The sequence below is a fragment of the Myotis brandtii genome, unplaced genomic scaffold, assembly GCF_000412655.1.
Source record: "Myotis brandtii unplaced genomic scaffold, ASM41265v1 scaffold1338, whole genome shotgun sequence".
In the NCBI taxonomy this organism is placed as follows: Eukaryota; Metazoa; Chordata; class Mammalia; order Chiroptera; family Vespertilionidae; genus Myotis; species Myotis brandtii.
Genome location: NW_005354749.1, coordinates 331,593 through 358,704, shown reverse-complemented (window position 1 = coordinate 358,704; position 27,112 = coordinate 331,593). Strand labels below are relative to the sequence as shown.

At 43.4% G+C, this 27,112-nt stretch overlaps 1 protein-coding gene across 1 annotated transcript in view; it reads right to left on the bottom strand.

The window, feature by feature from the left end:
- Window positions 1-27,112, bottom strand: part of DOCK2 (dedicator of cytokinesis 2) — a 361,206-nt gene that overhangs the window by 194,672 nt on the left and 139,422 nt on the right. Inside the window, exon 27 of the mRNA XM_014534868.1 lies at window positions 7,064-7,159. Within this exon, the coding sequence (XP_014390354.1) occupies window positions 7,064-7,159 (96 nt within the window). The remainder of the gene's footprint in view (window positions 1-7,063; window positions 7,160-27,112) is intronic.

The window sequence follows — 27,112 nt, the reverse complement described above, 5'->3', positions numbered from 1 at the left end:
CATGATGCCAAGTGTATTTACCTTTATTTAATCACTCAGTAGACTCTCTGTGAAAACAAGGGTAATTGGGCCTAAAATATATCACCCAGAGGCTTATTTTAACTACCCGAAATAAAAGCTAGATCCCCAATTCCAACAAAATTACCAGACCATTTCCCTTCCAAGACCTTCTGGCAATGTTTACCTTCCCTGGTGGATTCTCTCAATGTGGTTGTCTGTCCCCAGCACCAGGGAGTTCAGAGGCAGGGGACAGGCTTATCCAGAGCAGCCAGCAGTGAGGAGCCTTGGTCAGGAGGGGTTCCCTGAGACTGCCACCCGCACAAACAAGCCGGGCATGTTTCCTCACACTGCTCCAGGACCTATGGAACAGCACCACGCACACCCTAGGGTTCACGTCTATTCTCCTGAATAATAAGAGATGATGACAATTACCTGAGAGGGTTCAAAGATGTGCTCAATCACATGGTAGGGATTTTCAGTCAAACTTCCTTTTTGTATTTTAACATATTTTGTATTTTGTAAGTTCGCAATCAACGCAGTAATAAATCACTGTGTCAGTTTCATTGGCAGCATGTTCACTTTCTTTGGGCACATAAAGTCAGGGTGCATCTTACATTTGATAAAATATGACCTGTGGTAAATAGAAACCATTCCCTGGCAAACTGTAAACTCTCTGATTATTGTGTGTGTTTTTTCCCAGTATCTTCTGCTCTTAAATCACAGCCTCCTTAAAGGAACCAAGACTATGTGGAAGAGAATATCGGTTATAAAAGGCCTTTTGGACTGGACCAGAAAAACACCAGTGGTTTCAGTCTGTACATAATTGTGCAAGTGTCGTGCATACCTCGTGTTTCTCCAATCTTATGCTCATGACAGACATCACTAATCAATTCAGCACTCCTTCCCACTGAGTCAAAATGCAGCCTCTGAATCTTTCTCAATGCAGTACGATAGGCAGTTAATACCAATCCGCCAGAGTTAGTACATGAAGCAGCATCTATTTTCTGTCCCCAACTCAGAAGCTTGGGAGATAGGGAAAAAGAATGGGCATTGGCCAAGTCAAGAAACTTAGTCGTGTGAAAAACATCTCAACAATGACAGAGTCCATTGCTCAGAAGTCAAGGTCTAGAGCTGTGAAATCAGCATGTCACAGAGCCAACCCTCTGCCGAATGAGTGTGGAGACTCTCCTATGCTCCCTTATCCAAAATATCCTTCTACCAACCCATGCTGCCTTTCTCAGCACCGAAGTCAAACTCTTTGCTTACATAAGTAATAGATTAGATTCTGGCAGAGAGAGGAAGATAGGGCAGCAGCCATGTAAAAGTCTTTTGCTTTCTGTTTTGCAAAATTTCCTTTTGCTCATTTGTCACCATAAACACCTCATTGTTCAGGCAGGCAATCTACAGAACAAAGCAGAAATGGTTATTTCCAGCAAACGATAATTACAATGTGCTCTGTGCAAGAAGCAATCATCCTAGCCCTATGATTCCTGTATGTTTAATAGCCAACACCTTTCATAGCAATGTTCCCACTTCCATAAATAAGAAGAAAAAAATGTCACTATTTAATCCCATAATGACATGAGAGAAACCAGCCACCCCATGCCTGATCAAGGCCTCGTTGGGATTTCAGAAGTACTAGACATATCGGGTGTTTGCCATAAATATTGGTTGTTTAATATTCCCAGGCAATGGAAGGTAACCAATAAAAATCATATCTGGAAAATTAAAAGTGGCGGTTGGAATGGGGATCTCTCCTCCTTGTCAAATTCCAATTTGAAGTTAAATTGGGGCTTTCAGTGCTAAGACAGGGACCCTTGACCTCTGAGTAATTACTTTCCCACATCATTTTCTTTAATTTGGAGGAGAGAGTTCTATTCTAAGAATTGCAGGGTATGCTCATTTTTGTGAACATGAAGCTACATCTTAAGAAAAGCCTGTTTATTTCTTCCTCCTGGATCAGGACATCCCTCCTCCTAGTGAGGTGTGCTTGCTGCCCATCTGAGTTCTCCTCGCTCAGCACTCTCAGCATTGTAATTACACCAGAAAACTCAAGGGTCATTGAGACTAATGACTCAGCTTCAGCTCCGAACCTCTGCAAGGTTCCCGGAATCAGCCCAGGGGGCAGGGCAAGTCTGAGCAGGAGGCTCCTTACACTGCTGCCCCTGCCTGAGAAGTGGGCTGCTCTCCACATTTAGAAAAAGCATTTGTTGAAGGAGGAAAAAGGGTCTGAACTATGGGAAAAGCACATAGAAAATCATGAAGGTCTGCTATAGCACAGCGTTTGGGGGAGTAGTTCACTCATTCATAGCTTGAACAATGAATACCTGAATACCTACCGTATGCCAGGCACCCTGCTGGGTATTAAGGATTAAAAGGAGTAAAACATGCCCCTGGCCAGTCCGCAGATCCGCAGAATGTAGGGGCATGAATCACAAAACCAGAAAATCTCCTTGCAATGGACCAAGTACAATGGTCCAATGACTGAGAGCGACAGGGGCTCTGAGAGTCAATGGGAGACCAGTTGGGGAGAGACTGGGGCCAGAGGTGCTGAAAACAGCAGCACTTAGTGGGTGATTAGCAGTGGCAGGTGAATGGGAGGGAGAGTCATAAACTGAGTGAATTTGAGACACTTGAGAGACTTTTCACTGGGGGAGGTCATGGTTTTCTTGAGGTCACAGATCATAGTTAACTCACTTCTGAGGCTCTGTGCTGAGTACATAAGAAGTTCTCACAAAATACTAAATGGATAAATAAATGAATATTGTGTATAAAGAAAACACCTGTGCAGATGTTTCTTGCGTATCATCTCATTTAATTCTCACAGCAACTCTATAAAAAAAGGTCTATTATTATCCCATTGTATGGATAGAGCCAGGCCTCCAAAGTCTCAGGTATGAGAGAGGAGCCAAGTAGGGCAAGTTCACAGATTAAAGTGACTCAAAAGAGACAGAGAGAGAGAGAGAGAGAGAGAGAGAGAGAGAGAGAGAGAACGAACGTGGAAACATGCTCAAAATCATAAGTCATCATGGAAATGCAAATTTAAACCACAACCAGACACAACCAGAATCATTATACATCCACTAGAATTGTTATAATCCCAAGGACTGACAATACTAAATGTAGATATATAGATAATGTGGGTCATTTAAATAATCTAGAACCCTCAAACATTGCTGGTAGGAATGTAAAATGGTACAGGCACTATGGAAAAGTTTGGCATTTTCTTACAAAGTTAGACATACACTTTCCACATCTCCCAACTATTCCGCTCCTAGATTTCTACCCAAGAGAAATTAAAATATGTTCATACAAAATCTGTGTGTGAATGTTCATAGCAGCACTATACACAATAGCTAAAAGTTGGAAGTAATTCGAATGTCTATCAAGTAGTAACTGGATAAACGAAACGTGGTATTTTCATACAATGTACTGCTATTCAGCAATAAAAAGGAATTAAGTAGTTGCACATCCTAAAACATAAATGAACCTCAAAATACTATTCCAAGAAAAAAAAAGTCCAGACACAAAAGACATATGTGAAATTTCCAGAAAAGGCAAATCAAAAGAGCCAGGCAGTAGATAAATGGTTGCTTAGGGCTGGGGATGGAGACTAGGAGTGGATGGGAAGTGACTGCAAATGGAACTTTGGGGGATGGAGGAAGTGTTCTAAACTGAATTATAATGATGATTGCACAACTGCATATATTTACTAAGACTAATCATTCAATTTTCAAGTCTGTAAATTATACTTCAATGAAACTTTTTTTTTCTAAAAAAAAAAAAAGGAAGAGAGAGAGCTGTATGATTTAGAAGAAGGGGCGGAGGATGTCTCAAATGGGTTGGTGAGATATTTGGGGCAGCTTCATAAGAGAACACATTTATGCTGGACCTGGAAGACTAGGGAGGGTTTCAACAGAGAGAAACGGCACATAAAGGCATTCCAGACAAAGAAAGCAGCATGAGAGCGAATGTGCCAGGCATGTTTGGGCAGTATCCAGACAGCCAATTTAGATGGAGAAAAAGAAATGAAAATGAAAAACTTGGTTGCTGCCAGATGACAGAGTGGAGAAGGGGCAGACTAATGCATTTATGTCTTAATTTGGTTGACAGTGGGGAGCCACTGAATATTTGAGAGTAGGGCAGTGTCCTGGCAAAGCTGAACGGGGCAGCAGTGAGAAGTGTGTGTAGGAAGGGTGAGCGACCAGGGCAGAGCATCAGATAAAAAGCTCAGAGAACTGGCTGTAGCAAATGAGGGCCAGGCGGTGGCCACCTGCCTGTGTTGTTAATACAAAGAGACAGAGAAAAGCATTGTACACCATAAAAATAATAGACCCCATTATTTGGTGCCTTCTATGATCCAGGCACTGTTTTCTGTTTTGTTTTGTTTTTAAACCTGAGGATATTTTTCTATTGATTTTTAAAGAGAGTGGAAGAGAGAGAGAAAGACAGAGAGAAATATCAATGTGAGAGAAACACATTGATTGGTTGCCTCCCACATGCTCCCAGCAGGGCCCCGGGCTGGGGAAGAGCCTGCAACCAAGGTACATGCCTCTGACAGGAATTGAACCTAGGACCCTTTGGTCTGCAGTCTGACGCTCTATCCACTGAGCAAAACCGGCTAGGGCTATGATCCAGGCACTATTTTAAAGAATCACTTGTGAAGGAGAGAGTGTGAAGACCCTGTGATGTATGAAATAAACTAAGTGGGTTGATGGTCACCTTTAGGTCTGGCTCCAAAGAAAAGGAATAAAGATTAGAGGACTCATAAGATGCTTATCTAAGGTGTGCTATGGGAACCACAGATATGGAAGCTTGTAGCTGAAAAAGAAATGGTGATACTGCTACGGTGAAAGGATGGTAAGTGAGACAAATGACAGAGGCCAATTCATGTGGCTCTCTGCCCCAGGAAGGCAGGGGTGCCTGGCACTGCTGGCCCTTTCTCTGGTGTCCCCACGCCCTGAACTGTGCATTAATATATACTAAGTACACATGCTTCGACATGAGTGGACAGAACAGATGGGTATAAAGAAGATTGTTACACTCTATTGCTTCTAGTGTAAGTCCTTGTCCATCTAATGTTAGAATAACACTCAGCACCTAATGGTGTATGTCCATGAAGCAAGACCATAGTCTATCCATGATCAGCATCCACTTTTAATTATCTGTCAACACTTAAGTATCAGGACATTTCACATAAAGTTTATAGATTTTCAGCTTCTCTTGAGATGTTGGGAGCTCTGGAAATTATAGGACCCAATCCCACATGGTTTCATCAGAGCTGAGTGGCACTTGTCCTCTTTAAACATTGAGGTCCCTGCCTGGAATGCTCATTCATTCACTCAGTCATTCAACAAGTATTTACTGGGCACCCACTACATGCCAGGCACTGTTGCAGGGTCTGGAGATACGAATGTACAAATCAGACAAAATTACTTACATTCCTAGAGCCTATATTTTCACCAGGAGAGCCCGACAATAACCAAATAAATAAAGGTATATATATGTATTTTTTTCAGGTGATAAGTACTAAGCAACTTAAAGAAGAGTAAGGTGTAGAGATTGAAAGAGGATGGAGAGAGGTGGCAGGTACTATAGACAGAGCAGTCAGCAGGGAAGCCTCTCTGAGTAGATGACACTGAGCCAAACTCTGATTAACATGATGTAACCAGCCCTCATACTTGAGGGACAGATGGGCCAAGCCAAAGAAATGGCAAATGGAATAATGCTTTATATGTGGGAGGAACACGCAAAGGTATGAGCGAGGGGGCGAGGGCATTTTAGGCCCCAGTGACGGTTTAGATGTCCCTCTGAGTGAGATGGGAAAGCACTGGTGAGTTTGAGTAAGAGAGTGGCGTATTTCTTTTCATGACTGGTCCCTGTAAGCATTAGTTTTTGGCCCTTGGCTGAGCACGATGCATTCATTCACTCAGTCATTCAACAAGTATTTATTGGGCACCCACTACATGCCAGGCACTGTTGCAGGGTCTGGAGATACGAATGTACAAATCAGACAAAATTACTTACATTCCTAGAGCCTATATTTTCACCAGGAGAGCCCGACAATAACCAAATAAATAAAGGTATATATATGTATTTTTTTCAGGTGATAAGTACTAAGCAACTTAAAGAAGAGTAAGGTGTAGAGATTGAAAGAGGATGGAGAGAGGTGGCAGGTACTATAGACAGAGCAGTCAGCAGGGAAGCCTCTCTGAGTAGGTGACACTGAGCCAAAATCTGATTAACATGACGTAACCAGCCCTCAGACTTGAGGGACAGATGGGCCAAGCCAAGGAAATGGCAAATGGAATAATGCTTATACGTGGGAGGAACACGTAAAGGAATGAGTGAGGGGGCGAGGGCATTTCAGGCCCCAGTGACGGTTTAGATGTCCTTCTGAGTGAGATGGGAAAGCACTGGTGAGTTTGAGCAAGAGAGTGACGTATTTCTTTTCATGACTGGTCCCTGTAAGCATTAGTTTTTGGCCCTTGGCTTAGAGCACGATGGGCAAAGGTTAGAGATGGGCTCTGTGTCTGGAGAGAAAGAGCAATCAGACTATGGGGCAGGAATCTCCTGATTCATGGAACACAGTGTTTGTGCAGAAGAATAACCCAAACTTAGCAGCGACCTTGAATTAACCAACATCCAAGGGAAGAGTTAACACACAAGGAAGCCACTTAGAAAACCAAGCTCATGGGACCCGGAGACTGGGCCCTGCTTGACTCTAGGCCAGAAGTAAAGTTCCCGGTGAACGTGAGCGTGGAGCGCTCTGCTCGGCCTGCTCACAAAGAGCTTCTCTCACTTCTCCCTCTTCGCCAGTGACATTCCCTCCCCACTGCCACACTCAACTCGGTAGACGAGTCCCAAGTCTTATTTTATTTCAGCAACTTGATTTAACTCACATGTTCTCCCAGCTCAGATAGGAAAACAATCATCTGACCCTTGCACTTCAAAACAAAACAGTGGTCGGCGCTTGGTGTTCAACATGATCTGGTGTTCCAGAAAATCCATTCCCTGACCATGAACAGTGGAAAACGTTTGACAAGAGGAAGGATATACTCACAATCAGTTGGTGATCCCGCCCCATCGTGATGACCATCCGGTTCACCGTGCGAAGCAGCTGGACCATGATCTCTTGGATGTGGTGGTAGGTGAAGGCCTGTAACACAGTCAGAGACATCTGTGTGACAACCAGGACATTGTGTCTGCACACCTCTTCCAAAGGATATGCAATAGCAGTCAGACATGGTGATCACCAAGATCACCACCAGCAGCAGCATTAGCACCATCACCACCAGCCTTATCACCACCACCATCATCATCATCATCATCATCACTGTCCTTATCATATCTCCATCACCATCACCACCAGGCACTGGGCACCAGGAATTCCACTAACCATCTTAAATTTAAGTCAGTAATTAAGAGCTTAAGCTCTGGAATCAGAAACTTTTGATTTAGAATACTAACTGGGTCAAGAATTCTTGTGCTACATGGGCTGCGTTACTTCTCTGCACCTTGGTTTCTTCACCTGTGTGACAGTCGGGATCTAACCTGGAATAAGGACAGAATGTAATGCAGGGCAGTGGTTATACAGGTGATGAAGAAGTTGAGACACAAGATAACCTAGAGATTGGCAACAGCAGGGCACCACTATCTCCCTAGGCCAGAAGGACAAATGGAGGAGCCCGGGACTAAGGAGCCCGGGACTGGGGTTTGTGATGGAAACTGTAAGCATGGGGTGCTTGTGCAGTAGAAGCTAAATGATCTACTTTAGGGTAATCATGGTGAGCCAGGTTGTGACATTTATGGGGTTCTGCCCACTTTAAATATAAGTCTCTGAGCCTCCAGTAGGACTTGTCGATACTTTTTGAGCATTTGCTGTGGTAGGCGAGGGTTTTGTACATTTTGCACATTCTAAGCTCCTGCACAGAGAATCATCCATGCATAGCTGGGAGGGTGGTCATGGCCAAGTGGTGAGGCCCTGGGATTTTAAATTCAGCATCTCTGGGTCTGGACACAACTCAGCACTTGCATCATGTGACCTCGCTTATCACTTACTTCTCTGAGCCTCAAGTCTTTTATCTACAAAATGTATACGGGTTTCCCACCAGCCTTTCAAGGTTGATGTGAACATGAAAATAGCATGGCAGTTCTGGGAAAATGAACACGCCTCGTTCCATGGCAGGAGAATCTGTGGGTCCAAGATAGAGCCTGGGCATCAGTAATTCATGAATTCTATGCAGCGCATTCTGATGGCTGAGCACCATGACACGACACACTGTGGAGCTCCGGAGACAGCTGGGGTTTGGAGGCAGCCTGTGTCTCCAGGACCTTGGCAGAGCCTGACAGAAGAAAGGGCTGAATAAATGGTGGCTGAAAGGTGGATGGCCCCATATACTTCTTCATAAGCACCTTATGAAATGTGGCTGCTTTCCATTTAAGTGTGGTTTGTCTCTTAATAGAACCCATGAAAGGAAAATAGATAGATTTGTAGTAAGAAAAAGAACAAAGATGTGCTTATTAAAAAACCCTCCTTCCTTCCCAGCAGGCTTTCAATGACTCCAAAGATGAGTAGCCCAGAGATTCCTCCCTTTCTCTCTCTCTCTCTCTCTCTCTCTCTCTCTCTCTCTCTCTCTCTCCTTCTGCACTAATCCCCACTCTACAGTCCTAGGGAGCTCCCCAATAGAACCTCTGCCACCAGAGCTTCCACCCAAGCATATATTTTACAGAAACAAGTGCTCATGATCCATCAGACTCTCTCTCTCTCTCTCTCTCTCTTTCTTCCCCTTCCCCCCACCCTCACTCCTTCTGCACTAATCCCCACTCTCCAGTCCTAGGGAGCTCCCCAGTAGGACCTCTGCCACCAGAGCTTCCACCCAAGCATAATTTTACAGAAACAAGTGCTCATGATCCATCAGATGCCAGTCTCTTGTTGGATTTGAGCCATGTCCCCATCCAGCCCTTTCCCCATATCACGGTTTCCTCCTGACACTCAAGGGCAGGGGAGAGAACATCTACTTTTAATTCTAGGCTACAGGTGAGACTCTCCTATGACTTCCTTCTATCCTTTATGTCCTCAAGCCTCTTTTCTGACTTTCAATCTCCAATATTTTATATGCTATAAATGTAATGCTCATGGTAATAAAAATGTTTAACATGTTTTGAAAGCTTACTAAATACCCGGCACCCTACTAAATAAGACCTCATTCCACAATAAGACAGGAAATATTATGATCTTCATTGTTTAGATGAGAAGACTGAAGCCCAGAGAGGTTAAGTAACTTCTCCAGTGTCACCCAGCTAAAAAGTCAAAGGAAAAAGATTCAAACCCAGCATTTCTGGCTGCAGAGCCTGCTCCTTGCCCACACTCACCCAGGTGGACAGGAACAGGAGCACAGGTCTCTGGTTACTACCTTGGGGCCTCATCAGCCACTTTGCACCTGTGAGGATGGACAGCCCTACCCTCCAGCTTGAAGTATTATTACCTACAGTAACTTCTGATCTTGTCTTTCCCTTTTAGATGGACAGCCCTACCCTCCAGCTTGAAGTATTATTACCTTCAGTATCTTGTCTTTCCCTTTTAGCAAATCATTACTTCCTTGTCCTCTCTGCATTTCTTTGCAATTTCATCAATCTGAGCCCACTGCCAATTCATATAATGGTTTCCATTTGATGCCCCCCACCCCCCGCCCCGGATTATCTCTCTCTCTTCCTTTACCAATAGAGATAATAAAACCCCTTTCTCCTGCTTCTTTTAAGTAGCCGTTTCTTCATGCAAAGAGCAGCAATTAGACTGCTCAGGAAGTTTGGTATTCAAAAGTGGGAAACCGTCCAATTTATTTCCTTTCACTTTAGGTCCCAATAGGAGAGGCGGTGCGGCGGAGTGTTCTGGGATCTGACAGACTTGACTTTGAATCCCAATACTGCTAATTTGAGCTGGTGACCTAGGACAAATTACTTTTCTTCCCTACATTTCAGTTTCTGTGACAAACAATAGAAGCCTGAAGTGCTGGTTTGAAGAATGAGTAAAGGAATGCAGGTCAAGCCCTCGCTGCCCAGGGTGGACACATAGTAGGTCCTCAGTAAGTGGCAGCTGCAACTCCTATCCCCCTTGGTCTTCAGCTGCTTTCCGGCCAAGCTTGCAGATTCCCAGCACGCAGCAGCACGTGCAGTAAAAGGCAATGCATAATCTAAGCTCTGGATAATATCGAGATGTCGCCCAAAGAACGTATAGCGTATATGCAAATGGAAAACTTTCAAGATGATAAACCTGTGCTAAGCAGCAAAAATGCAGCCACAAATCACCCACTGTTAATTGCTCCGCTGCCAGGCAAGTGGAGGAATCTCTGCGGAAGTGTCTTCCGGGCTCGAACTAAACGGTGGCTTGTAATTGAAATGACAAAGTCAGTCTTCCCATTATGGCCCTGGCAAAGAAATCAATCCAGCCAACCTAAACACACTGCAAATTGTAGCGGAGTTGTTGTTTTTTTTTCTTTTAATAATTATAGGCTGTGTGTGATATCTGGAAGGAACCTGGGGTCCTTTCTTTAATCTTACCCATAAGCCCAATACATAACAGTAAAAAGAGGGATGACATAAGTCAGTCAGGAAAAGCTAAGAACCATATGATTTCACTCCTCTGTGAGATAGAAAACTGAAACTCACAGACAACAGTATGGTGGTTACCAGGGGGAAGGGAGCAGGGGAGTTAGGGGATTAAGGGGGCCGGGTATACTTTTAAAGGAAGGAAGGAAAAACAAAGAAGGGTGAGAGGGAGGAAACTGAAAGAAGGGTGGGTGACTGGGGGGACAACCCCCGTCTTCTTGGCCCACCCTGGGCCCTGTGCCAGCCCTCAGACTTTGTAGAATGCAATTCAAAATTATTTATTTCCCAGAGTATTTCCAGAATAATAATAGAGCATACCATATATGAGAGGATTTTAGGAAATAATATACAGACACAGAATTTCACAACATTGAATCTAATTCTGTAAAAGGTGTCCCCTATTTTCATTTTTCTTTCATCCCTTTTGATGATACCAAGTAGAAAAGAACCCCTTTGGTGCTAATATGTCTTTAACACCTGTCTGTTCATGCAAAACAAAACAACCAGGGGAGGCCTCAGATCAGAGCTGACAGACAACAGCATCTTCTTAGAACCTAATAACATTGTTGTATTGTGTCTATATATAGCAAGTGTTGAGGAAAAGACTCCAAACCTGAAAATAAAGCAAAATAAGAATTTCTTAAATTTTTAATAGCGTATTTCTGAGAAGCCCAACTGGGGGAGTCCTCTTACTCTCTTGGAAAATGTAATTTTGTTTCAGCATCCACAACTGAGTAGCATGCAGAAATATTAGAGCTCCGTAAAGCCAGAGGCTCACTTCTAGAACAGTGATAAAGTGTGATATTTTCTAGTTTGCTAAAGTTTATAGCTCTATTGGTCTGTAAAAATTTTATGGGTTTTATATCTGAGCCCAACTCAATATAAGCATCTCCTCTCCCCAACTTCAAGAATCCTAAACACTTTTGAACTATTTCTTTGGTCAGCTTTTCCCCCAGTTTAATAAATAAAACTTTGAAATGTGCTCACTATCTAACTACATAAGATGATATTCTTAATCATTTGAAAATTCCACTTTTACACAAGTGATGCTGGCTACTTAATGGTGGTAATGTTAATTTTTTTAAATCAGTGTTAGAAATGTGTATAGTTTAGAAACACTGTCTGATGTTCATCATTAAAAAAACAAAAACAAAAAAGAACAACAAAAACAAGAAAACCCAGCCAGGCTAGTGTGGCTCTGTGGTTGAGCATCGACTTATGAACCAGGAGGTCATGGTTCAATTCCCAGCCAGGGCACATGCCTGGGTTGTGGGCTCCATCCCCAGTGTGGGGCGTGCAGAAGGCAGCAGATCAATGATTCTCTCTCACCATTGATGTTTCTATCTCTCTCTCCCTCACCCTTCCTTTATGAAATCAATAAAAATATTTAAAACAAAAACACCAGTCCCTCATGTCCCCCTACCAGAGGACGATCTTTATTTCTTTTGGCATATGTAGTTGTTACTTTGGTACTTATGGTCATGTGGCCAAAACTATGTATTGCCTCTTCTTTAAACAAATTTGTTCACTTTTTGGCGTTATCTATTAAGCCTCTGCCATAAAAGACAAGGATTTAACCCTTGCTGCTCCCCCACTCAGCCCCATTAGACACCTATATTCTTTCCATGTCTCCTTCCTCCTATAAAGTTATAGTATAAGGTAATTTCTGTTGGATTGATATTTTGTGTTTAAAATATTTTGATATGTAAATGTCATTCCTATCCAAGTTGTAAACAAATTCCCATTTCTTGTACAACTTTTCATTCCCCCAAAAGATAAAAGCAATCTGGGGGAAGGGGGGAGAATCAGAGATTCCTTTTAGCTGTCTTTTATGGTATCTTTTCCCTATTCATGATTGCCTTTTCTCCTCTTACACAATTCTTAAAATATTTTGATATGTAAATGTCATTCCTATCCAAGTTGTAAACAAATTCCCATTTCTTGTACAACTTTTCATTCCCCCAAAAGATAAAAGCAATCTGGGGGAAGGGGGGAGGATCAGAGATTCCTTTTAGCTGTCTTTTATGTTATCTTTCCCCTATTCATGATTGCCTCTTCTCCTCTTACAAAATTCTCTCTGCTGGTTTCAAAAGTTTGCTTTGCCTCACAGAGTCTCTGTTTCCTGCAAGTTGCTGCTCTTCCGTCTGCCTGTTTTGGACTCTCTTTCACGGTGGAGTTGTTTCCTTAGTTCTCTGGAACCCGTGGTGGGATGCTCACATTTCAGTGTGGGGGACTCGCAGGCTGGTTACAGCTCTGGCTGAGTAGACCTTGTGGTCCAGGAGCTTCTCTGCAGGGTGATCTGGCTGGGATGGTTAGTTGGAGCGACGCAAATACCCACATATATACCAGGCTTTCTTCTGGGGCCGCTTGGATTCTGCAGACAAGACTCCTCTGATCTCTTGCCTGAAGGCTGAGAGCCTGGGAGCTGAGGGGAAGGAAAGTGCCAGAGGCCTTGGCTTCTAAGACGCAGACTTTGATTGAAACCTTGTTTGGAGCAGGGTGTTGCTGCCCTCCACTGCGCCTAATGCTGCCTAGTCCTGACGCCCTGTGCTGTATCCTCTTTGTAGAATACCCCCCGCCCCCCGCCCCCACCCATGACTCAGCTGCCCAGACAGGCTGCTTCTTACACACACTTGCCACTGATCCTCCCCGTTTGAGCTCCTCTTCGTCACCCCCACCTCCAGGGGCCCTGCTACCACCATTTCCTGTAACTTGGGGGAAATCTTTGCTGTAGGTTAGATGAGACGTCAGCTTTCCCCGCTGCTGGCTTATGAATCACTCTTCCTGGGTCTGCTAAATCAGTTAGCATTTTTCCATATGATATCTGCCTTCCTTTTACAAAACTCCCTTCACTTTTCCTTTTTAGTAGATTTTTCCAGAGGGAGCAAAATATGAGACTTTGTTTCATCTATCATCTTTACAGGGACTCCTACCCTAAATGTTCATGGGTAAATGTTTATAAGTGAGCTCACTGAATTAGAAATGTTAACAGGGCATGGGATCATGTTCAGTGACAAAACGGTGACTGTGTTATGCCGATGCCAGATTTCGAAAAGAGTTCTAGTGCAACCCTTACTTTACAGAAAGCCAAACATCAGCTTTGAGAAGGGGCTGGCCTGGGTCACATGACCAGTGACAGGTGATGCCATCGGAGCTAGCATGAAAAGCCAGCTCCGCTGGGCAGTGCCTGGCCGACTGCTCCCGGACCCAGCACACGGGCAACCCTGGGCCTTGTGTTCATGCCAAGGACAACCCCAGCTACTCTGCCTACTTTGTCTTTTGGCCTTTTTAGTACCAAGATGAAGATCACAAGGTCATGGCTACAGAGTGATGTCCAAAGACCTTTTCTTTCTAACAACAGAGACACAATGCATAGTCTGAGCATGGAAACTGCTGCTGCCCAGAGCTGCCATGGTCTTTCTCTGCTCTGTGCGCCTATGGAAGAGGTCCTTTCTACTTCCTTTTTACTTAGAAGGCACCAGGAACACTCCCTACAAAGAAAATATCCTAACCCTCAAAGGATAGTAACAATTTTCCTCTAAAGCACAGTCACCTTCTCTCTTTCTCAGGAGTTCTAGAGAGTTCCTTAGTTCTCTGGAACCCATGGTGGTATGCTTCTGTGTGACTGGCTTCTCTCCCTGAAGACTTGATTAATTGCAGGACAGTTCATTGGGTAAAGGAGGCAACAGAGGCGGCGGGGACTCAGAGAGGCAGAGGGCGAGGTCAGTGGAGCTGAGCGGTGGCTTTGCTGTGCGCCATCACCTCCCCATCTCCTATCCACCAGGCAGCTCCCCACTTCCCAGGCAGGATGTGGGTGAGCCCTCATGTGGCCATGAGTGTCTGAATCCCAGGGGTTCACCTTCTCTAGGAGGGAGAGTTTGCATCAGTGGTAGGAGAAGACAAAAAAAGGAAGAAAAGATGGGCTTCTCATTCTGACACTGCTGTTACCTAACAATCTTGAGGTGATACTATATGCTAAGAACTATGCATATAGACCCGACAACTGTAATCTCACTTAATTAAAAAAAACAAAACACTGAAGCCCCAGAAGTGAAATATGAGCATGAGAGAGAGGATGAGTAACTTGCTCAGGAATTATCCACTCACGGGTGGCCAAGCCTGAATTCCAGCTCAGTTCTATCTAATCCAGGGGTGGGCAAACTTTTTGACTCGAGGGCCACAATGGGTTCTTAAACTGGACCGGAGGGCCGGAACAAAAGCATGGGTGGAGTGTTTGTGTGAACTAATATAAATTCAAAGTAAACATCATTACATAAAAGGGTACGGTCTTTTTTTTTAGTTTTTTAGTTTTATTCATTTCAAACGGGCCAAATCCAGCCCACGGGCCGTAGTTTGCCCACGGCTGGTCTAATCCCATGCTCTTGCCATGACACAGAGTGTGGGGAGGTGCCAAGAAGAGTGAGTGCATTAGGCTCTCAGTGTTATGAAAATTATGAAAATAGAGTCTCTCCTCGCACAGACTACGGAGCCAGCACTAACTGTGCTCCTTCCCTACGTTAACCAGACTCACCTCCCCGAGCCTCAGTTTCTTCACCTCTAAACTGGGCATAATGGCACCCACAATGTCAGGATTGTTTTGAGAATCTGTACCTAGTTCTGACACTGACCGCTAATATTTTCTGAGCTTTTACTACATGTTAGGTACTCTTCTAAGCACGTGGCATATATTAGCTTAAGGAATTCTGCAAGCACCTATGAGATGGGGGAAACCCTTCCATTATCCCAAACTTGCAGCTGGGAACACTGAGGCTCTGGTGGGATCACACACCAGGTGTGAGCACTGATCCTAGTTCCCGCCCAGGCCTGTCTGACCCCCGGGTCCAGGCTTACAGCTGCCCCTGCCTCTGTGTATTAGGCCCACGGAGATGAATGCAGGCGGCAGGACTTTGAGATGATAAATCTCTCTGCAAATTTGCCCAAAGCAAACAGCGAGGCAAACATTTGTGTGCACAGCTGTTGATAGCATATTGTTTTATTTATAATATCCAAATGCAGCAAGCAAGATAAATGTCCCCCAATCAGGGATCCCATTATATAAATGACAGCTTATCCACTCAATGGAATAGGAGAAGGCAGATATTCTTGATCTGAAAATATATCCTTAATATAGCCAGTAAAAAGAGACCACAGGCTACCATGTGCAATATAATCCCATTTATGTTTTTGAAAAAATATTTTCCTATGTCCAAAAATCTGGAAAAATGCATGGCGAGACATTAACAATGGTCCCTCTGAGCAGGGGGAAGAGGCAGAGATGTGAGGTTAAAGGGATAACTTTATTTGCTATGGTTTATTGGAAATTTTCTCAATAATCACTTACGATAATTAAGAGAATAGACCTGTTTCCCAATTGGAAAAAGATGAGTCAGTCAATATGCCCAAGGAACCGCACTCACAGGGACTGGATGGATGCATTCCAGGGGCTGTGGTGGTGCCCTGCAGGCAGCCCTATGAGGGGGGGTGGGCGTGTCTGCCCCATGCTGGGCGGCCACAGGACCCTTGGTGCTCATGGATAAAGTGCTATTGTCAACTGAGAGGAGCATTACAAAGTAACATGGTTTAACACCTTTTAAAAAGGCAGAACTATGAAATATCGTATTCCATTTATCAAATGCTTTTAAGTTCCATTTGCAGGTGGGGAAAAAAAATCTACTTAAAGCAACCAGGAAAAAAGAAAAAAAAATACATAACAAAACTATTGCCTCCAACAAAAAATATCCAATTGTGCTTAGAGACAAATGTTTCTTTTATTCAGGTCCTATTAAGTTGCTTGTGGAGCTTTTAGTAAAATACACTGGAACCTCCAACCTGCAGCCAAGAGCAGAAAAAATGAAACCAAGGTCTGTGAGTCTAACATCTTAATGCGGATGAATGGAGACTGGCTGGAGCCACTTAGGAGATGTACCTCAGAGGTGTCTACTTTTGTTCTTCAAAGCAGGAGGGATCTATGGGACTGTGTAAGGAGAAATGGATAAACAACACAGCTAACATTTGCTGGATTCTTCACATGTGCCGGCAATGGGCTGTGTGCCTTGTATTTATTATCTCAGTGCATTGTGGGAAAACCCAGGGGATAAGTGTTATTCCATTTTAAGGTGTAAAATAAGATCCATTGTAATTATTATTACCATTCAATATTTTAAGCACTTAATAGGTGACAGATGCTATGCTAAATGCTTCATGTGCACCATCTCATTTAATTCCCAGAATGATCGTATCCATCTGCTACACTGCTGCTCCCCATGCTACAAAGCAGGAAATCCTGACATTTACGTAACTTGTCCAGAGTCACAGAGCCATGGGTGAGGGAGCTGGATTTGAATCCATGTCTTCTTGGGTGCAGGGCTCATGCACTGTGAACACAGCTATTTACAGCAATTTTGTATTGTTTGTAATACCCAAATGTACCAAGCAAGATAATGTCCAAATGTCCCAGCAGCAATGCGCTCCCTTAGGGTTCCCACTGTAGAAATGGGGCTCTGTGAACTATTTGTAGTGTTTCAAGAAGCTTAACAGAAATGGTAGAGTCCTCTTCAGTGTTACCGCATTGGCTAATTGCAATGTCAAGATCCCTTGTTTGAACGAAAACAAGATAGACAGGCATTCTGTTAAACTCTGCTGGTCAGAAAATTATAAATGCTACCTATATATTACTAGACGCCCAATGCACGGAATTTGTGCAAGGGGCTTGGCCCTCGCAGCCGCAGCGGCTTGCCTCGGCCCTCGTAGCCCTGGCTTCGTCTGGAATGTCATCCAGAAGGACGTCCGAAAGGTTGGTCGGCTGTCCAGACTAATTAGCATATTATGCTTTTATTATTATAGATTAATTTTTAAATGTGTAAACAAATTACTTAACTGTTAATACATGCTTCTTGCTTGGGAAACAATATATTTTAAAGCATGCATCCTTGGGCCTATAAGAAATGGTGGTGAAAACTCCCTGTTGGTAAAAACCTTTGCTACCATTTATCCCTTCCTGCCCAACTTCGCAATGACCTTCTTCCACCCTCCATTACTGCCCTCCTCTCTCTCCTCTGTTCCACTGGCTGGCTAGTTTCTCCTCTGTTTCCTCCTACTTTATGCCTCTACTTCATCACCAGCCTGCAACCCCAGTCCCGGATGGCTTTAGCCACAGGCACAGAAGGTGCCGCTAAGGACCAGCATGATACTCCGCCACCCCAAATTATTTCCCAAATATACCTCCAAGTGTTTATTGATATTTAAAGTTCCATGGATAGAATGTCATTCTTCAACTCAGGTTAATTCCCTAGAGATGCTGAGAGGAGGGGATGGAATCAGAATGGAGAATCTGGAAACTTCTAGGCATAGACTTCCTCAATGGTACTGGCAACAGAGCTTGACCCCACACTAATGCTAAGGGCTTGTTAGACAGGGGAAGAGAGGAATAAAAAAATACACAACCTTCTACTGTACACTCCTTCTCACAGTAAAAATACCCCTAATCATTCCAGAGAAAAAAACAGAATTCTGTAGCTCACTGGGTGATGACTGACCTAGATTCTTCAGCAGGGTCTCCCCGTATCAACACTCAATTGCCCCCACCCTTCCCTTTTCTTTCTTTTTTTTTCTTTTTAGAAAAAGGACTCTTTCCCCACAGATTTTTTCTAAGCCAGCCAGGCACAAATCTAAGTTCAGAGACAGGTCTCATGAACATCCCAGGATTCTGGGTCTCAGCCAGAATTCAGAGCCTGTTCTCCCTGATAAGCCTGCTTAGGCAAAAATTATACCCAAAACTTTAGAAACATTACCAACAGGAGGCTTTAAGATATCACCCTCAAACCTCTTTCCCGTTGCTGGGAAGGGATGGAGAAAGTAGGCCAATCTTAATCACAAGAGAGTTGGCCAGAAAAGAGCAATAAATCTGAGGGATGACTGTGTATCCTCTGATCTACGTGTGCAGTTACACAGCCTCAATGTTGTTTTTCAGTTCAGATCGGATATAACTAAACCCTCCCCAGAAACCCATCTCTATGAAGAGCAAGCAATGGAGGTGCGTGCCCCTATCCATGTGCTGACAAAATTACTGCCTCCTAGAACAAGAGCATTTCTTCTCATCTTGCAAAGTATGATCTCTTCTTTCTCAATCTCTTTCTCTCTCTCTCTCTCTGTCCCCCTACCAACCCCCACACTGTGTGTCTCTACTTTAATTGTGATAAAGCATGTGTGATTTTCTACACCGTTCCCTAATTGTAATGATGATTTCAACAAATATTTAAAGTCCTATCATATGTCTAATATTGATATCATCCCCACCTCACTCTCTTTGGAAAGTTTGGGTTGTGGGCTCCCTTCTCTCTCTCTCTCCAACCTGTATATCTCAAATAAATTTAGGAGAGAGAGAACTAGTTTATTTTTCTGATTTATTCCAAATTTCCCAATTTGACATGGTTTCGGGTGACCTTTCTAGATGACAAGAACATGACCAGTTTATTTCCCCATCTCCATAGTATACTCAAAGCCCCCACTCTGAAGCCCCGGCGCTGATCCTTCCCTAATCAGCTGCAAGCAGGACGGTCTTCTCTCTTGAATGTTCAGCACTTTTATATTCTCAGCCAGTGAGAACCCACCTATTTGCTTAGTGTAACCAGTTCACCTTGAGTCACATCTATGTGTGTAAGCCTAGCCACACACTGAGTTTCCTTCCGGTAAGAGCACAGCATCTAAAAGAAGTCTTTTGCTCCCAGTGTTCCTAGTTGGGGGTGAAGCTAGAGCCTTAGGAAGCTGCCTGAACAGTTGGTTGCTGCTCCTTCCCCAACCCCTGCCTTACCAACAATGAGATGACCAGGCTAGTGTTCATTATAAATCAGTATCTCCAGAAACGTTCTCTCAGCATCTGCTCCAGTGGTTCACGACCATGGCTGCATTTTTAGGATTACCTTGGGACTTTCTAAATATATAAACATGCCCATGCTCAGGCTCTACCCAGACTAACTTTCTGGGGCTGAGCACAGGCACTGTTATTTGTAAAATGCTCTCTAGGTCTTTCTACATGCAGCCCAGGGAGACCATTCACTGTGTGCCATGTGCTGTCCTAAGTGCTGGGGATTCAGGGACAGAGAAAGCCCAGGTCCTGCTGGCAATGTGCTTGGGGGAAGACCACACAGTAAGGAAATGGCCACACAGTGTTCTCCCAGAGCACTGAGGATGCTCAGAAAAGACACAAAGAACCCAACTGGGGGGAATCTGGGAAGATGTCCTGAGAAAGGCACTGTCAGAATTAACTGGGAGGAATGTGTACCTGTTGTGCTCTTTGCTATAACAAGGAGGTCTTTGTAATAGGGTGCTTTTCTCTAATAAGAGTGCAGGCTAATAACACCTCACTCAGCCTTATACCAGTATGTTCTTCCTACCAAGCTCTTTCCCTCAGCCTGTGTCAGTCTGGCCCTGCTCACATTGAGTCTTGGGTTTCCATCTGCTCCCTAGATTTTTGATTATAATCTTTTCCCAGTCATGATGTCTTCATGAAGCAGAACTCACTGCCTCTTGGACTGCAGTCAGCTCGTGGAGGGAGTTCAGTCCTTTGGGTCTGGTGAGGTCTTGATTCTCCCAGGCCCTAACCCTGCCAGTCTGGGTCAGCTCGCCCTTCCCACAGAAAACAACCAGGATGCCTTTGAAAGCAGGTTCTTACCTGTGTCTGAGATGCCCCTTCCCCCAGTCACCTGCCAATCTCCTACTCAGTAGTCAAAAACCCAGTTCAATCATCACCTTTGGGAACCCTTTCCTGACTCATCACTCAAAATCCCCACCTCACCTTAGGCAGGGCTGGTGGTTCTTCATTTTGAGTCTTCACACAATTTTATTTGTATTTCTTGGAAGTAGGGGACCACAGCTTTTAATGTTTAATATCGAAAGGGTAGTATCTGCTTGACACAGAGTAAGTACTAAGCACATGAACAAATATGGGAAATGAATGTGTTCATGGGTAGATGGATGGATAGACATACAAAAGTATGGATAGATGGGTAGGTGGATGGATATATGCATAGACAGATGGATGAAAGGATGGATGGATGGATGGATGGATGGATGGATGGATGGATGGTTAGACAGAGAGATGAAAGGATGGATGAATGGGTGAATGATATTGCCTAAATTAACTTTATATATTATCAATTCAGAGTCTGATACAAAATAAAAAATGTGCTAAATTATCTATTCTCAAAAAGCAAAGATGCTGGTGATATATGTACTATCGCCTTCTCTTCTTTTATCCTACAACAAGAAGACAAAGTATTGTAACTTATCTTCCAGAATAGGGTTCAAGCAGATAAATAATTAATCTCCTGGGGGGTTATTTAGGAAGATTACAACTACTCCTCTCCAACCTTTCCTGAGTCATGGCATTCCTTGCTTCCAGATATGAAAGCGTCCCTCTGTTCCCTAAAGACTGGCTCTATTTACAGAAAAAGAAGTCTCCACTTTCCACAGAGGTGACTTTCAGACTTTGCTCCTTGGATTTCTAGTTCCTGTCCATGAGGTTCTTTGAGGCATATCTGTCCTTTATTACCTACTACAGTCATAGTAATGCTTGGGGAGGGGCATAAATAAAATACTAGCTTTGCATTCATTTTTATATTTCTGATCCCTTACAAAAATGCATAGTATAAATTATAATGTCTAAAAAATTCAACTATCTCTCAGATTATACCTCTAAATTATGCAGAGCATTCTAGCATTCTTTAAAAACACTCATTATTTATTGCACAAACATTACCAAAAACAAAAATGAGATTATATACCCATCAGTCCAACCCTGCAACACATCTGACTTCTCATTCATTTATGATTCCTTCAAGTCCTTATATGTGTGAAAGAAAATTTGTGTCCTGCTCTTTCCAGTTAACATGGCATAAGCATTTTGGTCAAAACCCTGTTTTTATATATCCTTTGAGGAGGGGTAGGAGAAAGGTTTAGATTTAAACAGACTGAACTCTGCCTCTGCCACTAGTGTACTTCATAGCCTAAACCTATTTATTTAAACTCCTGTAAGCCTCAGTGTGTTCATAGGCAACCTGAGCATGATAACAATTTGCTCCCTGGATTATGGCAAAAATGAATGGACTTCTGTATATAAGGTGCTTTACACAGTGATTGACTTATAGCAGGTGTTCATTAATGCATGACTCACAAATAACAGTAATATTTCTTAAACCTGGATCTGTTTTGAATTAGAATATAAAGTATGCATGAATAATTAAGATAAAACACAAAACTGAATTCAATTTGGGCTCCACCCCTAGAACATTGAGAGGTTATAGTCACTCACCTAAAGTGAGTGATACTTAGGTAAAAACAAACAAACAAACAAATAAAGAACTTGAAAATAAGAGAAACCCAACATCACTCTTTCATAGATATGTCTGAGTCACCTGCCTCAGATCACACAGACTGTCAGGACTAGAGCTGGAAATAGAAGTCATGTGTTCTCTAAAGCTGTGAAAACACTCTCAGACCAAATATCACCTTCTCTGTCACCACCACCTCAGCCAATACAGTGTGAAAAGCAGACATAACTAAATAATCAATACTTATGGGATTACATTGGGGCAAGAAGAAAGAAAAGAAGAAACATATATTAAGTATAATATGACAGTCATGATGAACAAAATATTATGCAGCGGTAAGCTGAGCCTCAGAGAGGCCATGACACTTCCCCAAGATCACACAGCTAATTAGCAGCAAAGGTAGAATTTGAACCCATGTCTCTGGGCCTCCAAAGTTCATAATCTTTCAATTTAACTCAATGAAAGTCAACAGATACTTTTTGTGCCAGGAACTGTGTTAGGATATGGCAGTAAACAAGAGAGATGTAGTCCTCACACTCATGGGACTTATTGTGTAGATAAGGGAACCAATAGTTTGAAGGTGAGCAAAGTGTGATGAGTGTCAGGTAAGGTGAAGGACCTACAATGTTTGGAAACTATTCATGAAATGAGAACAGGTAACCGTGAGCCTCTGCTCTCTGTCCCAGGGTTCCTTTACACTATGGGTTAAACATGCTCACACAGACTGACCACCGTCATTGTGTGGCATTATTTCTGCAGGAAAATGCATATTGAATTCTAAATTGATGTAGAAACAATTTGGGGAGCACAACAATACTCCAAGTTGGTACCTGCTTTGTATATGATGTTTAATGCAACAACAGATTTGCCTTTCTCATTAGGTCTGCTGAGTATAAAAAATAAAATTAGTGTCAGTGTGTATTTGAGAAAGTTGAATAATTGAGGATGAGAAGATCAATCAAAACACAAAGATTAATTATTGAGCATCTGCTCTGACTTCGGCACTATGCCCAGGCAGTGTGGAAGTAGAGGATAGATAGAAGACTGGATCAGCCCCATCCTCGGAGGGCCTATAAACTAGAAGTAGGATACCCACATATGAGCATGCCCAGTAAATCGTAGGCTATGACACAATTCCAGGAGGCTGGGGTGGACACACATCTGTGGAATGCACTAGGTGGTTGAGAGATAAGGGGAATCCACCCAGTCTTCAAAAGACAGCGATGATCTGAATAGTCAGAGAGAGTTCTTGGTGGCAGTGGGAGGAGTGTTAACCATGGAGAAAGGCACAGGACAAGATGGGCCCTGAAAAATGAATAGATCATTGAGGCCAAGCACCAGAGTTGAGGAACACTGAGAATTAAGACCTCGGAGGTAGTTTTGAATGAATGAGCATTTTGTCTTAATCACCTTCGCATCCATGATGCCCAGAATGGTGCCTGACAAACAGTAGGTGCTCAGATAATGTTTTGTGAGATGGAAAGACATTGCCTTAGTTGAAAAGAAAATAGAAAAATAATAGAAAAAGTGCTGGCCCTGTTTCAACATATGCCAGACATGCCTAAAATGACAAGAACAGATGTCAAACTGCAGATAATTAAGCACTTAATTCTATATAAAACCAAAAGTTTTCAGACTGCATCTGGGAGATTGATACGATAGGGCAAAAGGAATCTGGGATGGTTTCTTAATGGGAGGGGCAGTTGGGTTGGGTCTATCAGGAAAGGCAAAGTCTGGCTCCCAGGAGTCATGATTCAGGTGGGTGAGGCAGACAGCATAAACCTGCAACTCCATTACCTAGAAAACAATAGGAAGTAATTCGAGTAGCTTCATTAAATAATTCGACAAGTGTGCCCGGCTCGTGTGGCTCAGTGGTTGAGCATCGACCCATGAACTAGGAGGGCACAGTTTGATTTCTGATCAGGGCACATGCCCAGGTTGTGGGCTGGATCCCCAGTAGGGGGCGTGCAGGAGGCAGCAGATCAGTGATTCTCTCTCATCATTGATGTTTCTATTCCTCCCTCCTTTCTTCTCTGAAATTAATAAAAACATATTTAAAAAATAATAATAATTTGGTGAGGGAAATGAAATAGATCGGTGGGCCAGATTCAGGTCATGAACCTCTAATTGTCTCTGAAATTAATAAAAACATATTTTAAAAATAATAAAAATTTGGTGAGGGAAATAAAATAGAAGGGAAATGGTGGGCCAGATTCAGGTCATGAACCTCTAATTTGGGGGCCTCAGGACAACCACTAAATGCCCTCCAGATTGAGGAACCAGGTCAATGACAAAGAAAGAGGAAAGGATGAGGGTTGGTGGGGCAGTGAGAGACTGGTCTACCTGGAACACAGCATACACTGGAGACAGTAGGAAAGATGGGTGGAGAGGAAAGCTAAGTTGAGAGTGAATTCTGGTGGAAGAAAAGGCATTCATTAGAGAGTCAAAGACAGCTTTAGCATGTTATGTTGCTTGGAGAAACTGGGCTGGAATTAAACATTGCATTTTCTAACCTGTGCTGCCAAGTCAATTGTTTATGCCTATGGCTAATATTATCTGAAATCTCCCTGAGAAAATGTCCATTCTAGAACTCTTGGGTTGTTTTCTGGAAACTTTTCTGGTACAGTCCCTGGTTGTTGCCCCTGGATTGCGTGTGGCAGCTGGGGTACTACAGACAGAGCCGTGGATCAAAGGCATCTTTAAAAACCAAGCACTTCCTTTCGCACTTACCATGCTTCTCTTAAGGATTTACATTTAGACCAGTTGGGCAAATCAAAGTTATAGTTCCCTCAGTAACTGTAACCTGGACCAAACATAGCTACATTTTTCTGCTGCTGAGCGGGCTTTTAACTCACGCTGCCAACTGTGAAGGGGAGATTTAATTCAGACATTATGTAGGAAATGCTTTTTGGAAAGCAAGTGGCTGGCCCAGGGAAGGTTCAGTGTAAATGGCTGTTCCTTTCAACTCGTGCTTTTATGCAAGGATTCCCTGCAGACAGCAACCTTCCTCGGCATCCTTTCGGGGTGAACAAAAAGGTGCCTCTCCACGCCTGCCAGCTGCCACGCTCATACATTCACGCGCACAGCCCAGCTTTCTTACCACAGGTGCTGGTATTGGCAAGAGGCACTACACAGAGCCAGCACTAAGGTGAGAGATCAAGGCTCCTGCCCATGGGACAAAATGTAAGAGGCATCCAAGAACTCAATAATCCAGACAAATCAAACTTAATGTCCCTGTTTAAAAATAAAAATTAATGCAAAAAATACATGATGAACAAAATATCAACCCATACTGCATGGAAATATTCTTTTTCTTGATCAGTGCATTTTTGGTGCCCCGTACACTTTGCCTCCGTCCCCAGGTAAGCTTCACTTGCCTCACCCTGGTCCTGGCCCTGGGAGGCAAAAGGTGGGTATGGAATTGAGGGCAGAAGGGAGTGCACACAGGCCCTCAAGGATTTGGCTGCAGGCAAACTCCTTTATACTTTGGTCCTGGCAGATAAAGCAATATTGAAGAATACGTCTAGAAGTATTTCTAATTAGTGCTGACGGAGCAGAACACATTGGATTATTAATTTTATTGGGGGGAGTTCTGGTCAACCATCAACAAAGCTGTCTTTTAATTTTCCAGAAGGATCCTCTGAGATTAACAACCCAGGGACCATCTGGGAAGTTTTGTTAAACCACTCACTCGCCAAGCCTGTCAAGCGAAGATCGGGTGACATTCAAGCCCCAAAAGTTGGCCTAGGAATCATGGCGTGGACAGGGCTGTCAGAGAGCCTAGGACAAGGCTGCAGCCCTGGAGGTCCTGTGGCCAGGACAGGCTCTCTGCTCCATCACACTCCCAGATCTCATAATTAGAAAGCATTCAACAAACCCCAGTTGAAGGATATTCTACAAAATAATAGACTAGTACTCTTCAAAAGTTAAGGTCATGTGAAAGACCAGGAGAGCCCATCACACATTGGAGGGCACTTAGGAACCATGGCAACTAAATTCACTGTACTGTCCTGAATTGGGTCATGGACCAGAAACTAGACATTAGAAGGAAACTGCCCAGTCCTGGGTGAGTGCACGCTGATGGTTTAGTCACGCAATGGCCTAGTTGCTCACTTGATCACCCCTTGGTAGGCCGGAGCAGTTAACAGTGTAGAATCCTCTACTAAGGATAGTCATTTGTCTGCGGATTTTGTAGTTTTAACTGAAAAAGCGGAGAAAGCCCCTCACCTATCAGCATCCCTTCATGCTGGAACAGATGTACTTTGGGGAACTGCTCATCCTCCCAATGCATTCTCTGTAAGTGGGCAAGCATCCCTTACACACCTCAAAATTAATCTTTAAAATGTTTTTTATTTTGAAATGTCAGACTTAAAGAAAAGTGGCAAACGTAGCAGAGAAGGTGCCTATGTACTCTTCATCCAACTTCCCTACATGCTAACATCACCAGAGCACAATGATCAAACCAGGAAATTCACAATGGCACAATACTACTTACTACACGGCAGGCCTGATTCTAATGTCTAGTTTCTGGTCCATGACCCAATTCAGGATCGTACAGTGAATTTAGTTGCCATGGTTCCTAAGTGCCCTCCAATATGTGATGGGTTCTCCTGGTCTTTCACATGACCTTAACTTTTGAAAAGTACTAGTCCATTATTTTGTAGGATATCCTTCAACTGGGGTTTGTTGAATGCTTTCTAATTATGAGATCCGGGTTGTGCCTTTTTGGCACGATTCCCCACATGAGAACATCTTGTCCTCAGTACATCTTGTCAAGAGGCACAGGATGCTGCTTTATGTCTTTACTGGGGGTGCTCTCTGTCATCACCTGGTTACCGTACGGTGGTGCCTGTCAGGTTTCTCCCATCTTGTCCTCAGTACATCTTGTCAAGAGGCACAGGATCCTGCTTTATGTCTTTACTGGGGGTGCTCTGTCATCTCCTGGTTACCGTACGGTGGTGCCTGTCAGGTTTCTCCACTGTAAAGTTACTATCGTTCCTTGTGTCATTAATAAGTGGATACTTTGGGAAGATACCTTGAGACTATGCAAATATCCTGATTCTCCTCACACTTTAGCCCAACAAGTTTGGTATCCATAGATGCTTCTACCTTGTAACAATGATTACTGTGATGTTTGCTAATCAAAATGAATTTTTATTCATCTTTGAACCCTATTT